This window comes from Rhinatrema bivittatum, chromosome 2 (genome assembly GCF_901001135.1).
Source record: "Rhinatrema bivittatum chromosome 2, aRhiBiv1.1, whole genome shotgun sequence".
NCBI lineage: Eukaryota > Metazoa > Chordata > Amphibia > Gymnophiona > Rhinatrematidae > Rhinatrema > Rhinatrema bivittatum.
The window spans coordinates 119,939,373-119,958,003 of NC_042616.1; the positions used below are offsets into that span (position 1 = coordinate 119,939,373).

General features: G+C 44.2%; 1 protein-coding gene across 7 annotated transcripts in view; it reads left to right on the top strand.

The window, feature by feature from the left end:
- The window catches only part of CUL2 (cullin 2), a 323,154-nt gene that overhangs the window by 180,483 nt on the left and 124,040 nt on the right, over positions 1 to 18,631 (top strand). For all 7 annotated transcript variants that reach the window (XM_029588577.1, XM_029588576.1, XM_029588575.1 and 4 more), the window contains 2 exons: positions 13,574 to 13,726; positions 14,186 to 14,263. In XM_029588577.1, the coding sequence (XP_029444437.1) occupies positions 13,574 to 13,726; positions 14,186 to 14,263 (231 nt within the window). The remainder of the gene's footprint in view (positions 1 to 13,573; positions 13,727 to 14,185; positions 14,264 to 18,631) is intronic.

Consider the following 18,631-nt stretch of genomic DNA (forward strand, 5'->3'; position numbering starts at 1 on the left):
ATAGGCAGAATGTAACAAGGCCCCCAAGGAGCGGATACCTAAGGCGTTCTAAGTTCAAGAGTTTCAGGTAGCAGTTCAAGTAGTGACGCGAAGCGTCTCCGAATGGAGTGGAATAAGCAGGAAGGAAGTCCTTGCTAACTCATAGGAAGCATAGGCTGGCTGGATTAAATACTTCTGGCGGGAGACGTCATGCAGAGGGGACGCCCCCGAGGTTCCCGCCATGACGTGGATAAGAGCGGCCCTGGCGTGCGTGCGTGTGCCTTAGGTAATCTCTGATTCAAGATGGCAGACGGGATCGCCCACGCTTTTCCGGGGACGCCGGGGAAGGCGGCGTTTGCAGGCTGAGGCCGCCATGGCTCCTAGAATTGCTGGTGAAGAGAAAAGAGACGTGAGCAGCAAAGGTCGCAGCCGTCTGTGACCGGGCGCAACAGTCCCTCCAGTCTAAATCTGATCGTGGGCCTTGTCCCATGAGATGGTGCTCAGGGCCATGTACCTGGCTGGGATGGAGAATGTGGTAGTGGTCAGGCCTTCAGATCTCATGAGTGGTCCCGGGACCAGGAGGTAGTGAATCGGATATTCCTCTTCTGGGGAAGCCTGGATGTGGATCTGTCCGCCTCCCCCTGAAATAGGAAAGTGCCACAGTTCTGCTCCCTGTACAGGTCAGATGGCAAACCAGCCTTGGATGCCCTCACCCATCATTGGGGCAAGGGTCCTCTGTATGCATATCCTCCGATTCCCTTAGTGGCGAAGAATTTCTTGAAGCTTTGTGAGGACAGAGGGACTATGATCTTAATAGCCTGTTATTGACCGAGAGAGGTCTGGTTTCCACTCCTACGGGAGATGGCCAACCAGAGAGCAGTCAGTCTGGTGACTTCCCCAGATCTCCTCATGCAAGATCAAGGCAGACTGCGACATCCCACCCTCCAGGCTCTGTCGTTCACAGCTTGGATTTTGAGATGTTAATCCTGCAGTCACTTGATCTTTCAAAGGATGTGTCTAAGGTCCTGGTGGCTTCTAGAAAGCCTTCCACTAGAAAGTCCTATGGACTGAAATGGGGGAGGTTTTTCTTTTTGCCGAGCAGAAGGCCCTAGATCTGTTCTCCTGCCCCACACAAAAACTGCTTGACTACCTTCTACACCTATTGGAAGTTGGCTTAAAGACCAACTCTGTTAGAGTTAATCTCAGTGCAATTGGCACATATCACCAAGGTGTAGATAGTACGCCCATCTCTGTACAGCCTATAGTTATAGGATTCCTGTGGAGCCTGCTTCATCTGAAGCCTCCCTTAAGGCCTCCTGCTGTGTCTTGGGACCTCTACGTGGTGTTGGCTCAGCTGATGAAAGTTCCTATTGAGCTGCGCACCTGTGACCTGAAGTACCTGACCTGGAAGATCATATTTTTGGTGGCAGTCACCTCAGCGGGCAGGGTCAGCAAGTTCCAGGCCTTCTTGACTTATCCATCTTACATTGTTTTATCATGACAGGGTGGTCTTGGCTTATGGCACCCTAAGTTCCTGCCGAAGGTGGTGACAGACTTCCATCTTAACCAGTCCATCGTCCTGCCAACATTCTTTTCCAGGCCCCATTCGCATCAAGGCGAACAAGCACTGCACATTTTGGCCTGCAAGCGAGTCCTTCTGTCTGGAGTGGACAGAAGCCCATAGACAGTCCACCAAACTTTTTATTTCTTTTGATAGGAATAGGTTGGACATTGCTTTTTCAAACAGACACTATCCAGTTGGCTAGCAGATTGCATCTCCTTCTGTTATGCCCAGGCAGGACTTCGTCTTGGAGGTCATGTCAAGGCTCATTCTGTCAAAGCCATGGCAGTGAGCATTATTTGCCATGGAGATCTGCAAGGCTGTGATGTGGACTTCTCTCCACACATTCACTTCTCATTACTGTTTGGATAGGGATGGCTGATATGACAGTAGGTTCGGCCAGTCTATCCTTCAGAACCTCTTTGAGGTGTAGAACCCAACTCCCGCCTAGGTCCCCTTGTTTGGGTTCAGGCTATCCCTCCCTCTGTTACCAACAGTACCGGTGTTGTGCCCATTGGCACCTGGTTGGTATCTGTTGGTCCCATTTTGTGTTGGGATGCAGCCTGTAGCTAGGGATTCACCCATGTATGAGGACTACCATCCTGCTTGTCCTTGGAGAAAACAGAGTTGCTTACCTGTAACAGGTGTTCTCTGAAGACAGCAGGATGTTAGTCCTCAGGAAACCTACCCGCCACACTGTGGAATTGGTTTTCTCCTTTTTATATTTTGATTTGATTATAATTCTATGTTACAAAATTGGGGAGGGAACCCGCGTGGATATGTGGGATAGGGCATGCTGGGCATGCTCAGTGTGCCTAGTCAAAGTTCTAGAAACTTTGACATAAATTTTCCACATTGAGGCTCCATTTGATGATGTCACCCATGTGTGAAGACTAACATCCTGCTGTCCTCGGAGAACACCTGTTACAAGTAAACATCTCTGCTTTCTCTCTTTCCCCAAAAAGAATCAAATAAATTAACCAGACACAAGAAATATTAGAAAACAACTTTATTTTTCTAAAGTTAAATACAAATTAACATTTTAATATACAAACAATTCAAATTTATGCAAATGTGCCACGTAGTTACTGCAGAATTGGAGAAACTTTGCCACTGAATTTTCAAACTCTTGCTGCAGAATCTGCCCTTGAGCTGCCACAGGAAACTGAGTATAACTTATAAGTTCAAGCAAAAATATGTACTGTAGGTGACTGAATGGTAGCATACATCATAAAGCTGACAAAATCTTACATTATTTATATTTAACCTACCCCATCTGAACATTTTTCTTGATCCAGACAATAAGGAATCAATTTTCTGCCTAAAAGTAGCATATATTGTAGTAATTTACGGTTGCAAAACCTTTTGAAAATTCAATGAAATCTTAAAGGAGTTGCATGCATACAAGTAGAAATTTTTGAAAGCCTATTTATGTGTGTAAACCCAGTTTTACATGCAGAAATCCTTTTGAAAATGACCTCCTTTGATTTTATTGTAACTTCTATTAACATTTGAATACACTGAATAAGAGGTCTTATCAACATGTTTCCTGAGGAAAAAAATAAACATTTGTAAAAAGATTAGAAAATGCGGTGATTTTAGTAAACTGTCACATGGTATGTTACTATTTTAAAAGCTTGAGTTTAAATGTACTTTAGTGAATTGCTGCACAGTTTATAAAATATAGCATAATTCTGCTCTGAAAGTAAGCACATACATTTCATTCTGTGTGAATATTTGCACTGTAATGAAAGTGCTTGTTTTCTTTACCTAGAGATCCATATTCAAAGCCATTTACATAGAAACATAGAAATGACTGCAGAAGAAGACCAAATGGCCCATCCAGTCTGCCCAGCAAGCTTCACACATTTTTTTTCTCTCATACTTATCTGTTTCTCTTAGCTCTTGGTTCTATTTCCCTTCCACCCCCACCATTAATGTAGAGAGCAGTGATGGAGCTGCATCCAAGTGAAATATCTAGCTTGATTAGTTAGGGGTAGTAGGGGTAGTAACCGCCGCAATAAGCAAGCTACACCCATGCTTATTTGTTTTACCCAGACTATGTTGTACAGCCCTTGTTGGTTGTTTTTTTCTTCTCCCCTGCCATTGAAGCAGGGAGCTATGCTGGATATGCATGAAATATCAGTTTTTCTTCTCTCCTGCCGTTGAAGCAGAGAGCCATGCTGGATATGCATTGATAGTGAAGTATCAGGCACATTTGGTTTGGGGTAGTAACCGCTGTAACAAGCCAGCTACTCCCCGCTTTCAGCCCGATCCAGTAAAGTCCGTGGGAGAGCGGACTAACGCCCGCTCTCCCGGCGCGCGCACCGGCCCCTCGCCGGTGCGAGCGATCCAGTATTTAAATTAGGCGACGCGGTGCAAACGAGGAAAAGGAGGCGCTAGGGACACTAGCGCGTCCCTAGCGCCTCCTTTTGGCCTGGAGCGGTGGCTGTCAGCGGGTTTGACAGCCGACGCTCAATTTTGCCGGCGTCGGTTCTCGAGCCCGCTGACAGCCACGGGCTCGGAAACCGGACGCCGGCAAAATTGAGCGTCCGGTTTTCGGCCCGACAGCCGCGGGCCAAATTCAAAAATTTTTTTTTTTTTTTTTTTTACTTTTTTTTACTTTTGGGGACCTCCGACTTAATATCGCTATGATATTAAGTCGGAGGGTGCACAGAAAAGCAGTTTTTACTGCTTTTCTGTGCACTTCCCTGGCGCCGGAAGAAATTAGCGCCGACCTTTGGGCGGCGCTAATTTCTTAGAGTAAAATGTGCGGCTTGGCTGCACATTTTACTTACTGGATCGCTCGGGAATACCTAATAGGGCCATCAACATGCATTTGCATGTTGAGGGCGCTATTAGGTGCCGCGGGTGGGCCGCGTGTTTTCCTCCCCTTACTGAATAAGGGGTAAGGGAAAACACGCGTCCAGAGCAGGGTGACAGTGCGCTCCGACGGAGCACACTTTACTGGATCGACCTGTTTGTGATTGCGAATCCTTTTTTCTTCTCCCCTGCCGTTGAAGCTATGCTGGATATGCGTGAAGCATCAGTTTTTCTTTTCCCCTGCTGTAGAAGCAGAGAGCTATGCTGGAAATGCGTGATGTATCAGTCTTTCTCCCATGCCGTTGAAGCAAAGAGCCATGCTGGATATGCATGGAAAGTGAAGTATCAGGCACATTTGGTTTGGGGTAGTAACCGCCGTAACAAGCCAGCTACTCCCCGCTTTGTGAGTGCGAACCCTTTTTTCTTCTCCCCTGCCGTTGAAGCAGAGAGCTCTGCTGGATGTGTGAAGTATCAGTTATTCTTCTCCCCTGCCGTTGAAGCAGAGAACTATGCTGTATATGCATTGAAAGTGAAGTATCAGGCATATTTGGTTTGGGGTAGTAACCGCCGTAACAAGCCAGCTACTCCCCTCTTTGTAAGTGCAAATCCTTTTTTCACATTTCCTCTTGCTGTTGAACCTTAGAGCGATGTTGGAGTCACAGTAAGCATGTGTATGTTTATTGAATAAGGGTATTGTGTCCAGGCAGTAGCCATCATTCTGGCGAGTCACCCACTCTTCACAAGTTATCCATTTAAATGGTCAGTTTTGCTATATTTAACCACTTATCTGGCTACATTTTAGCCAGCTAAATCATTATCCAGACAAATTCTAGCTGAATAAAAGGTGTTCCAAGAGTATTTTGAGGAGGAGTTAAGTTTCTGGCTAACTACGGAAGTGTAAAATTATGAGTAATTTACGCTTCCAACCCAGTTTTCTTCAGAAGCTGGACTGGAAGCACCAGGACTGGGAAGTACAGTATCCAGCTCCCGGCAGGGGCTTTTTCACTGGCAATGGGGGGGGGGGGGGGGGAGATGAGAGGGGTCCAGCTGGTGAAAGGGATGGCTGGCTCAAGACTTTGAGACTACAGGTGAGTAGGGGGAGGGTCCGGGCTGGGATACAAATGTGTATTATTTACGAGAACAGAGAAAGGAAGGGCTGGGATGTGGGGTCCCGATCTGTGGACCTCGGAATGATGTAAACATTTAGGGTGGGATGGGGGGTGTATGGCCTGACAGGCCTTTCTAAGAAATTTGATGGGGGGAATAGAGGAAATCAGGTCATAAACCCCTTTACTTCTTGTTTTGGTTTTGCCCAGTGCTACTTAACCGGATATCTTTGGAAGATAACTGATTTAGTAGGAATTTATCCAGCCACACAAGGCCAGATAAATACTGTATTTTTCGGCTCCATAAGACGCACTTTTTTTTCCCCCCAAAAGTGGGGGGAAAATGTCTGTGCGTCTTATGGAGCGAATATAAACCCCCCCCCCCCCAAAACTAACTACAACCCCCCCACCCTCCTGACCCCTCCAAGACTTGCCAAAAGTCCCTGGTGGTCCAGCGGGGGTCCGGGAGCGATCTCCTGCACTTGGGCCATCGGCTGCCAGTAATCAAAATGGCGCCGATGGTCCTTTGCCCTTACTATGTCACGGGCTACTGGTGCCATTGGTTGGCCCCTGTTACTGTACAGGGGCCCCCTGTACAGTGACCGACCAATGGGAGCCGACAAATGGGAGCAATCTCCTGCACTTGGGCCGTCGGCTGCCAGTAATCAAAATGGCGCCAATGGTCCTTTGCCCTTACTATGTCACGGGCTACCGGTGCCATTGGTCGGCCCTTTTTACTGTACAGGGGCCCCCTGTACAGTGACAGGGGCCGACCATTGGGAGCGATCTCCTGCACTTGGGCCGTTGGCTGCCAGTAATCAAAATGGCGCCGATGGCCCTTTGCCCTTACTATGTCACGGGCTACCAGTGCCATTGGTCGGACCCTGTCACTGTAGCCCGTGACATAGTAAGGGCAAAGGGCCATCGGCGCCATTTTGATTACTGGCAGCCGATGGCCCAAGTGCAGGAGATCGCTCCCGGACCCCCGCTGAACCACCAGGGACTTTTGGCAAGTCTTGGGGGGGGGGTCAGGAGGGTGGGGGGTTTGTAGAAAGGGGTGGGGGGGTTTCCCACAGAAAGAACGATAAACGTTTTCTGATCCCGGGGAGTGGACCGAAATGAAATGGTCCTCCCCAGACCCGAAAACGAAATGGGGACAAAAAAATTTTTTATGCACTCCCCTAATTTTCTCCATAAAACGCACAGACGCCTGGGAACAGAGCCAGTTTAGCACACCATTTTTTTTTTTTTTTTTTAATTTCCCCCCTCTGAATCCTAGGTGCGTCTTATGGTCAGGTGTGTCTTATGGAGCAAAATATATGGTAACCTAACCTATTTTCAAACATAACTGGTTAGTTTTTTATTTATCGCAGTCATCTGGATAACTTTAGGCAAGTATATTCAGTGGGATGTTTATCCCACTGACTATATGGGACAAGTTATCTAGATAACTTGTCCACTCAACAGCTTACTGAATATGGACCTCCCATTTTATAAACCTACACACACATATTTTACTTGTGAAAAAAAAAAAAAAAATGTATATGTAAAATCTTGATTTATATGTGGAGACAGGTATATTTTAAAGTATGCACATATACCGTTTGGAAAATACTTGCACAGATGCTTGAAATTGCCAGATTGCCAATACCTCTGCCAATTCACCCAGTTCATCTGCAGTTCACTTAGACCCTCTAGTACTTCACCCTGAACTCTCTCCAGTTCACCCAGATCGCCCTCCCAAAAACTATAGACAAGAGACAAGTCCGATTTCACTTGGGCTAGTCAGTTAGTAGGTGTAAAATTATATGAATACGAATGATAATTTATATATGTAAATCTCTTATAAAATAGCAACTTCTTGATCCCATACCAGACAGCCCTTTGTGTGAAAATTTGTGCATACTTGGAGATTTATTAAATTGGATGTACACGATTACATGCTGCCGTCATACAAATATGTTATTTTTCTGCACATAATCCCCTTGAAAATGTACTCATATGTATCATTTTGGCATCGCTTTATTTTTCCATGGAAAATCTTCCTTTTCTAAAACTTCATTGGTTACAATGAATGCAATGCAATATTAGACAAGCTTGGCAGTTTTGAGCTTTGAATTTGTTTCAGTATAACATTTAAAGCACATTTCATTTTATTTATTTATTTGCAGTTTTTATATGCCGACATTTGTTTAGTAACCTCACATTGGTTCACAGATAACAGAAACATTGCAGCTGTGCGAACTAGAACAAAATATGCAACAGTGCTTTACAAAAAAAAACATTTACAATAATCAATAAACTTTACAATAAACTTGTTAATGAAAATATGCAACAAAAATATGCTTTATAATAAACATTTCATCTTTATGGATTTTTTTTTTCCCCCTTCCTAGTGTTGCAGGTCACTTATTTGGCTACTTCAAAAACTTTGGGGTACAGTCTGGAAAATTAATATGGAGGGAAGTTTTTAAAACAATTTTTATGTAACTTGCCAAATCAGATAACAGATCTAGTTAGAGCATCAGGCAAATTTTCATAGTAAAAATTTTCTGAGATTTTTTATGCAAATGGGAAAAAAATTTCATGGGAAAACATTCTAGAAATTGTTCCATTTCAAAATTATTCTGTAAAACTATCTCTTTCTGCCTGTATTTTGATTTTAAATGGATAGCTATTTTGCCAAGGGATCTCATAGATGTGAATTGCATAGCACTGTATTGTCTACACTTGACAATATTCTTTGTCAATGAAAATATCATTGTCTGGGCGCAAATAAAAATGTTCTGAAAAGTCAGCATGGCTTTACCCAAGGCAAGTCTTGCCTCACAAATCTGCTTCACTTTTTTGAATGAGTTAATAAACATGTGGATAAAGGTGAACCTGTAGATGTAGTGTACTTGGATTTTCAGAAGGCATTTGACAAAGTTCCTCATGAAAGGCTTCTAGGAAAAATAAAAAGTCATGGGATAGGTGGCGATGTCCTTTCGTGGATTACAAACTGGCTAAAAGACAGGAAACAGAGAATAGGATTAAATGGACAATTTTCTCAGTGGAAGGAAGTGGGCAGTGGAGTGCCTCAGGGATCTGTATTGGGACCCTTAATTTTCAATATATTTATAAATGATCTGGAAAGAAATACGACAAATGATGTAATCAAATTTGCAGATGATACAAAATTGTTCAGAGTAGTTAAATCACAAGCAGATTGTGATAAATTGCAGGAAGACCTTGTGAGGCTGGAAAATTGGGCATCAAAATGGCAGATGAAATTTAATGTGGACAAGTGCAAGGTGATGCATATAGGGAAAAATAACCCATGCTATAGTTATACAATGTTAGGTTCCATATTAGGTGCTACTAACCAAGAAAGAGATCTAGGTGTCATAGTGGATAACACATTGAAATCATCAGTTCAGTGTGCTGCAGCAGTCAAAAAAGCAAACAGAATGTTGGGAATTATTAGAAAGGGAATGGTGAATAAAACGGAAAATGTCATAATACCTCTGTATCGCTCCATGGTGAGACCACACCTTGAATACTGTGTACAATTCTGGTCGCCTCATCTCAAAAAAGATATAATTGCGATGGAGAAGGTACAGAGAAGGGCGACCAAAATGGTAAAGGGAATGGAACAGCTCCCCTATGAGGAAAGACTAAAGAGGTTAGGACTTTTCAGCTTGGAGAAGAGATGACTGAGGGGGGATATGATAGAGGTGTTTAAAATCAAGAGAGGTCTAGAACGGGTAGATGTGAATCGGTTCTTTACTCTTTTGGATAATAGAAAGACTAGGGGGCACTCCATGAAGTTAGCATGTGGTACATTTAAAACTAATCAGAGAAAGTTCTTTTTCACTCAACGCACAATTAAACTCTGGAATTTGTTGCCAGAAGATGTGGTTAGTGCAGTTAGTATAGCTGTGTTTAAAAAAGGATTGGAGCGGGAGCTTGCCGTGCCGTGCAGAGCCTCTGTCAGGCCAGGAAACACCTACCAGCTGTGAGGACGACCCGAGGGGGAGGAGCCAGATGCGCCTTAAAACCGGCGCGAGAGAGGCTGGTTGCCGGGAGCTTGCCGTGCCGTGCAGAGCCTCTGTCAGGCCAGGAAACACCTACCAGCTGTGAGGACCGACCCGAGGGGGAGGAGCCAGACGCGCCTTAAAACCCGGCGCGAGAGAGGCTGGTTGCCGGGAGCTTGCCGTGCCGTGCAGAGCCTCTGTCAGGCCAGGAAACACCTACCAGCTGTGAGGACCGACCCGAGGGGGAGGAGCCAGACGCGCCTTAAAACCGGCGCGAGAGAGGCTGGTTGCCGGGAGCTTGCCGTGCCGTGCAGAGCCTCTGTCAGGCCAGGAAACACCTACCAGCTGTGAGGACCGACCCGAGGGGGAGGAGCCAGACGCGCCTTAAAACCGGCGTGAGAGAGGCTGGTTGCCGGGAGCTTGCCGTGCCGTGCAGAGCCTCTGTCAGGCCAGGAAACACCTACCAGCTGTGAGGACCGACCCGAGGGGGAGGAGCCAGACGCGCCTTAAAACCGGCGCGAGAGAGGCTGGTTGCCGGGAGCTTGCCGTGCCGTGCAGAGCCTCTGTCAGGCCAGGAAACACCCACCAGCTGGGAGGGCCGACCCGAGGGGGAGGAGCCAGACGCGCCTTAAAACCGGCGCGAGAGAGGCTGGTTGCCGGGAGCTTGCCGTGCCGTGCAGAGCCTCTGTCAGGCCAGGAAACACCTACCAGCTGTGAGGACCGACCCGAGGGGGAGGAGCCAGACGCGCCTTAAAACCGGCGCGAGAGAGGCTGGTTGCCGGGAGCTTGCCGTGCCGTGCAGAGCCTCTGTCAGGCCAGGAAACACCTACCAGCTGTGAGGACCGACCCGAGGGGGAGGAGCCAGACGCGCCTTAAAACCGGCGTGAGAGAGGCTGGTTGCCGGGAGCTTGCCGTGCCGTGCAGAGCCTCTGTCAGGCCAGGAAACACCTACCAGCTGTGAGGACCGACCCGAGGGGGAGGAGCCAGACGCGCCTTAAAACCGGCGCGAGAGAGGCTGGTTGCCGGGAGCTTGCCGTGCCGTGCAGAGCCTCTGTCAGGCCAGGAAACACCTACCAGCTGTGAGGACCGACCCGAGGGGGAGGAGCCAGACGCGCCTTAAAACCGGCGCGAGAGAGGCTGGTTGCCGGGAGCTTGCCGTGCCGTGCAGAGCCTCTGTCAGGCCAGGAAACACCTACCAGCTGTGAGGACCGACCCGAGGGGGAGGAGCCAGACGCGCCTTAAAACCGGCGCGAGAGAGGCTGGTTGCCGGGAGCTTGCCGTGCCGTGCAGAGCCTCTGTCAGGCCAGGAAACACCTACCAGCTGTGAGGACCGACCCGAGGGGGAGGAGCCAGACGCGCCTTAAAACCGGCGTGAGAGAGGCTGGTTGCCGGGAGCTTGCCGTGCCGTGCAGAGCCTCTGTCAGGCCAGGAAACACCTACCAGCTGTGAGGACCGACCCGAGGGGGAGGAGCCAGACGCGCCTTAAAACCGGCGCGAGAGAGGCTGGTTGCCGGGAGCTTGCCGTGCCGTGCAGAGCCTCTGTCAGGCCAGGAAACACCTACCAGCTGTGAGGACCGACCCGAGGGGGAGGAGCCAGACGCGCCTTAAAAACCGGCGCGAGAGAGGCTGGTTGCCGGGAGCTTGCCGTGCCGTGCAGAGCCTCTGTCAGGCCAGGAAACACCTAACAGCTGTGAGGACCGACCCGAGGGGGAGGAGCCAGACGCGCCTTAAAATCGGCGCGAGTGCGGCGCCCCGCAGCCGCCGGCGCCACCAAAGCCGTGCGCACCTAAGGGGTGCGCACGGCTTGGTCCGGCTTAGTCCGGATTGGACGGACTAACAGAGGAAGCCCTGCAGACGGACTCCAATGACTGGGATCAAGGAAAATAAAGGTACAGAAAACGTGTATTTTCTCAGTTAGAATTCTGGTATAAACTTTCTTTAAGTATTATTATGCCAGCTAAACGAAAAGGCAAAGTGAGGGTTTTCCCCTCAGAACCTTTACCTTCATTACTTCAACTTGAGATAGACCGTTTTATGCAGCAGTTAGGAAAAGAGGGTTCCGGTGAGTCCTTTGGGAGCTCCTCGAAAGGAGAACAGGAGACTCCCCAGGATGAGATTTCCCTCAGTCCTGATTACAGACCGCCTCCACCTCAAAGCGATCCAGAAGGAGGTGCAGTAATTTTGCCCACTGATAAAGTGGTGCAAAATGTAACATCTGAGGAAGTTGTTCCGGGACAAAGCTCAGTGATGAATCCCACTGAGCCTGCCTCCATTGGAGGAGAAGAAACAGCTATATTGTCTACAGGTTTACATCTGAACGTCCCTCAAACTGAGAACCCTGTGGATAGACTTTCTTTAACAACTAGGCCAGAGACGGTCACATTAGGGGCTATTTGGGACCTGGTAAGTGGTTTGAATGCCACTGTAAATAGGTTGGAGGGGAAAATAGATTCGGTATCCTCTAATTTACAACAACAATTATATGGTACACAAAGACAAGTTACTGAAATGTCAACAAGAGTAGATGAAGTTGAAAATAATATAAGAACTGTGCAGTCTGTTAATAATTTAGTTGTAAAGGACCAGATTGCATGTTTAAAGCGTTTGGAAATCCTTGAAAATAATATGAGACAATTAAATGTAAGGATTGTAAATTTTCCTAAAATAGCGGGAGAAATCCCATTTACGTCCCTGAAAAGATTTTTCACTGAGGTTCTGGGATTTACAGAAAATAGTACTCCATCAATTAATTCTTGCTTTTTTGTAAAGAAAAGAACCTCAGATCCTGTTGTATCAATACCTAGTAATTTAACAAGTTTTTTAGAAAACTCTACCTTACAGGTAATAGAACGAAGTACATTGATTGTTTCTTTAATTACTACAGCTGATGTGAGTAATTTAATGAAAGTTTACTTTCAGAAATTTCCTGTTAATTATTGTGGTCAAGATGTAAAAATTTTCCCAGACCTGGCTCCCTCTACACGTATTAAAAGAAAAGAATTTCTGGCATTAAGATCAAGGGTAACTGCACTAGGGTTTTCCTATATGCTCAGATACCCTTGTCGATGTATAATTAAGCGGGGAAATGAAACTTTTATCTTCTCCCAATTAGAACATCTAACCCAATTTGTAGGGGCAAGAGAGCCAACTGCCTCTTCCCCAATAATACCCTGAAGTATCAGGCATTTTGTAACGAAACTGCAATAACTGTACCATATGTAATAGAAATTAGTTTATCTTATTTAATCTCCTAAATAATGATTTCCATTGATCCCAGGTTTAAATTCCTTTAAATTATCACTAAAAGAAGTTATACAAAAGAGTGGTTTTGCAACATTTGCTGTACGATTATGGTGTATATTTTTCAGTTAAAAATTTTTTCTTTGGAAATCTAAACAGTATTGTCAAATGTTGAAATAAGGACTGAAAAAATTTACTGTATATCTGTCGTAATGTATCATGACATGAAAAATTGAGAAATAAAGAATTAAAAAAAAAAAAAAAAAAAAAGGATTGGATAAGTTCTTGGAGGAGAAGTCCATTACCTGCTATTAATTAAGTTGACTTAGATAATAACCACTGCAATTACTAGCAACGGTAACATGGAATAGACTTTTGGCCTGGATTGGCCACTGTTGGAAACAGGATGCTGGGCTTGATGGACCTTTGGTCTGACCCAGTATGTTAATTTTTTTTTTTTTTATTCTATAAAATAAACTTAAAAGCAATCAATCTGACTTTCTAAAATACTTAACCTCACTACTAGTGTAATTATAATAATTTTGTGACCCATGTGATTAAGGCACACAACTCTGTGTTTTAAATGTAGAAAAGATGCACGTTTTTAATTTTAAAAGAGCTTGTGAAGCAGACACTTGGCTATGTGTCAAACGTTTTTCTGGGCAGGGGTTTGTTTCAGGAGAGAGCATTTCCACAAAATCTCTGATGTAATCTGTAGGGATGAGAAAATGAGGAAAACAATCTGTACAAGAAATCTACACCACACTAAATTAAAAGTGCATTTTATATTTCTCTACAGGCTTTCAAATATATATTTTTTAGATGTGTTTTCTAATTATGTTTTACAGCAAGCCTGTGGTTATGAGTTCACGAGCAAACTTCACCGAATGTACACAGACATGAGCGTCAGTGCCGATCTCAACAATAAATTCAACAATTTTATCAGAAACCAGGACACCATGATAGATTTGGGAATTAGTTTTCAAATATATGTATTACAGGTATGGATGGAGGCTTGTTGATTTATTTTCACTAGAGTTATATTGGCCTCAGCTGTCAACTTACAAGCTTTTCTGTACCAAAAGAACAATAGATTTTGAGTGTTTGAAGCATTTGGCCTGCATGCACACTTCATTACTCAAGTTCTCGGTCAGTAAAGAATCATTCTGTAATCTGTCCTGGTTATTTGACAACCATGGAAACCTATTTCTTATAGGGACTCTGGGGACTGCTAGATTCACATTCATTAATAACTGTTATCTCACTTATGAATGGTGTATGTATCTTGGGAATATTGTGCTCAAAATCATCCTGACTTGTATTGAAATTCATTCTAAGAGTTTGGAACTTCTAAAAGAGGGATTAAGTTTGTTCAGGGATGAAATTTTATTTTAGAATAGTTTAGATGCATTGCTGCTTTGACATGCTGGCTGTTATTTCTTTGTTTTTTTTTCTTTTAGGCTGGTGCTTGGCCTCTTACTCAGGCTCCTTCATCCACATTTGCAATCCCTCAGGAACTGGAAAAGAGTGTACAGATGGTAGGTTCGCTGGAGGCTATGTGTGAACTTGTGGGAGGGCGAATTAATACAACAAACCTGCCTAACAAATCTGCTTTATTTTTTTGAAGGGGTTAATAAACATGTGGATATAGGTGAACCGGTAGATGTAGTGTATTTGGATTTTCAGAAGGCGTTTGACAAAGTCCTCATGAGAGGCTTCTACGAAAACTAAAAAGTCATGGGATAGGAGGCGATGTCCTTTCGTGGATTACAAACTGGTTAAAAGACAGGAAACTGAGAGTAGGATTAAATGGTCAGTTTTCTCAGTGGAAAAGGGTAAACAGTGGAGTGCCTCAGGGATCTGTACTTGGACCGGTGCTTTTCAATATATATATATATATATATATATATATATATAAAAATTATCTGGAAATGAATACGACGAGTGAAGTTATCAAATTTGCGGATGATACAAAATTATTTAGAGTAGTTAAATCACAAGCGGACTGTGATACATTACAGGAGGACCTTGCAAGACTGGAAGATTGGGCATCCAAATGGCAGATGAAATTTAATGTGGACAAGTGCAAGGTGATGCATATAGGGAAAAATAACCCTTGCTATAGTTACACGATATTAGGTTCCATATTAGGAGCTACCACCCAGGAAAAAGATCTAGGCATCATAGTGGATAATACTTTAAAATCGTCGGCTCAGTGTGCTGCAGCAGTCAAAAAAGCAAACAGAATGTTAGGAATTATCAGGAAGGGAATGGTTAATAAAACGGAAAATGTCATAATGCCTCTATATCGCTCCATAGTGAGACCACACTTTGAATACTGTGTACAATTCTGGTCGCCGCATCTAAAAAAAGATATAGTTGCGATGGAGAAGGTACAGAGAAGGGCAACCAAAATGATAAAGGGGATGGAACAGCTCCCCTATGAGGAAAGGCTGAAGAGGTTAGGGCTGTTCAGCTTGGAGAAGTGACGGCTGAGGGTGGATATGATAGAGGTCTTTAAGATCATGAGAGATCTTGAACGAGTAGATGTGACTTGGTTATTTACACTTTTGAATAATAGAAGGACTAGGGGGCATTCCATGAAGTTAGCAAGTAGCACATTTAAGACTAATCGGAGAAAATTATTTTTCACTCAATGCACAATAAAGCTCTGGAATTTGTTGCCAGAGGATGTGGTTAGTGCAGTTAGTGTAGCTGGGTTCAAAAAAGGTTTGGATAAGTTCTTGGAGAAGTCCATTAACGGCTATTAATCAAGTTTACTTAGGGAATAGCCACTGCTATTAATTGCATCAGTAGCATGGGATCTTCTTGGTATTTGGGTAATTGCCAGGTTCTTGTGGCCTGGTTTGGCCTCTGTTATAAACAGGATGCTGGGCTTGATGGACCCTTGGTCTGACCCAGCATGGCAATTTCTTATGTTCTTATGTTCAAAGCAAAAGCAGTTGTAGCAATTTTCATCTTACAGTACCTTCATATAAATTCAGAAAGGCTTTCTCTGCATTATAAGACCCAGATGATTAACTCATCTGGCATTGAAGCACTATTCTGACTGCACTAAGATGGACAGAGAACTTACATAAAGATTAAAATAAATTCTTGCTTATTTGTCCATATACAGTGCCTTGTTAATTTTCCCACCCTTTTACGTTTTTCACAGTCTACTGTCTTAAAAATACCAATTAAAATGCATTAAAGTAGGAGTTTGTTTCACTGATCTGTACAACATATGATGAACAATTATAGAAATATTCCAAAGTAATTAAGAATAAAAACAGAAAATTCTTTGATTTTTATAAGTCTTTACACTCCTCGACTCAATACTTGATGGAAGCTCTTTTTGCAGCAATAACTGCCATGAGTCATTTATAAATGTCTACCAGCTTTGCATAGTGGGATGGTGCAGGATTTGCCCATTCTTCTTGGCAGAAGAGTTCAAGTTGACTAGATATCATCTGTGGACTGCAGTCTTAAAGTCTTGCCACGCATTTTCTGTGGGATTCAGGTCTAGGCTTTGACTGGGACCAGTCAAAGACATTCAGTTTGGTTTTTTTTTTTTGCTCCACACCTTTGTTGCTTTTGTTTTGTGCTTAGGATCATTGGCCTGCTGAAATATGAATCTCCTCCCCAATCCCAGGTCTGTAGCAAACTGGAATAGGTATTCTTCCATGATCTTCCTGTACTTTGCATAATCCATCTTTCCCTTGATCTTCACAAGCCTCCCTATCCCCACTGCTGCAAAGCATCCCCACAACATAATGCTGCCACCACCTTGCTTTATTGTAGGGATGGTGCTAGTAGGGTGATATGCTGTGTTTGCTCTATGGCACACACATCGCTTAGCATTGAAACCAAAAGGTTCCACTTTTGTCTCATTGGACCACAAACCCTTCTCCCACATGCATTCAGTGTTCCCTAAAGCCAGAATTTTAAAAGGGCTGCATGCGTAAAAACCGGGGGTTACGTGCGCGGCCGGGTCCTGCTCATTTTACAATGGGCCCAGCCACGCATGCAATCCTCGTTAAGCACCGAAGTGCTGGGCTTGCTGAAAGGGGTGGCCCAGGGGGGATGGTCTGGGAAGGGGCGGGGGGGGGGGGGCAGGCTGGGGCAGTGTCATCAGCCGCTGTCAAGGGGGAAGTGCGCGCAGGCAGCTGGCCGGTGTGCGGAAGATACTTCTGCTCTGGAGGAGCAGTAAGTAGTAAAATAAAAAATTAGGGGCCTAGGTTAGGGCTTGGGGAGGAGAGGGGAAAAGGTAGGAAGATTAGGGTTAGGGAAGTTCCCTTCCAGTCCGCTCCTTAATTGAAGCAGACTAGGAGGGAACTGGGGACTAGGTTATGAAATCCCTGCCCCCCCCCCCTTCCGCATGTGCGAATCACGGGCCACCCACACATGCGCACGGCCATTGTCGTTAAAAAATCGGCATGTCCATGTGCATGGGTCTTAAAATCGACCCCTAAGTATTTCTTTGCAAATGCTGTGCGGCACATCATATGGGTTTTCTTCAGCAGCGTCTTCCTTTTTGCCACCATCCCATACAGGCCTTGTTTGTGGAGTAACCTTAAAATTGTTGAACAAAAACAATTTTCCCCAATCTCAGCCAGAGACCCTTATAGCTCTTTAAAGCAATCGTAGTCCTCATAGTGACCTTCCGCAGCAGTTTCCTTAATCCATGGCTACTGATTTTTTTTTGTTTGTTTTTTTTTTATTTAAAGTTTTTGGAGGCAACAATCATAAATTAAATACTTCATCTTGTACACTATACAGAAGTAAAACAAGACTATCAAAATACAAATATAAGACATGAAATACAGAAAATCACCTAGTTAGGTGTCTTTTCAGATCTGGTTGATCATACGGTAGTCTCATCTTGTTCTTTAATCAATTAAGTAAGTCTCCCACAATCTCCAACAACATTATCCCCCACCTTCCCCGTCTGCATCCTGTAGCAATTAAACCACCCTTCCTGAGGAGCAATCTCAAGGAGCCCTAATACCTTTAAAGCAGTGTTTGCCAAGATGTATATCAGTGCCATCTTTTTTCAGATTTGGCTGTTTGTTCTTGCTGAATTGCAGTCAATTAGCTGAGTGTGACGGTGACACCAAACTATTTCCACTTTACAATGGTAAACGTGGCAGGGTCCCAAGGGACATTCAAACACACAAACATTTTCTTTTAGCCTTCCCACAATCTGTACTTTTGAATAATGTTATTCAGGAGCTTTTTTTGGCCTTTGCTTCAGATTCTCTTCATACAACAGAAACGGTTCGATTCTTCATCCAGGAATATTTGAATCTGCTTAGCTACTGTAATCGGACAAAGATTGGTTCTATTTATGGCCTCGTTAAGACAGTTCTTTGAACCAGAGCTAATATGGGTTTCCTATAGTAAAGGGTGTGAAGACTTATCAATCAAGATTTTTTTGTTTTTTTATTATTAATTCTTATTAATTATTTGATATTTCTACAATTGTTCTTTTACGATGAAAGTGTAAAGTCTGTTGTATAGATCAGTGAAACAAGCTCCTATTTTAATGTATTTTGATTTGTATTTTTTAGACAGAATGTGAAAAATGTACAAGGATGCAAAGGCTTGTAAAGGTACCATATAAAAAGAAGATACTACATTTTTAGAAAACTTAGGAACGGTAACTAGGAAAAAAAATTAGGGAAGGGTGGAGCACAGAGAGATGAATCAAAACAAAAAATAAAACCCCAGGGCAGTTTATTATTTATTTGATTTATAGTCCATCTTTCAAGCACTTCAAAGTGCTTGAAAGATGCATCACCTTGCACTTGTCCATATTAAATTTCATCTGCCATTTAGATGCCCAATTTTCCAGCCTCACAAGGTCTTTCTGCAATTTATCACAATCTGCTTGTGATTTAACT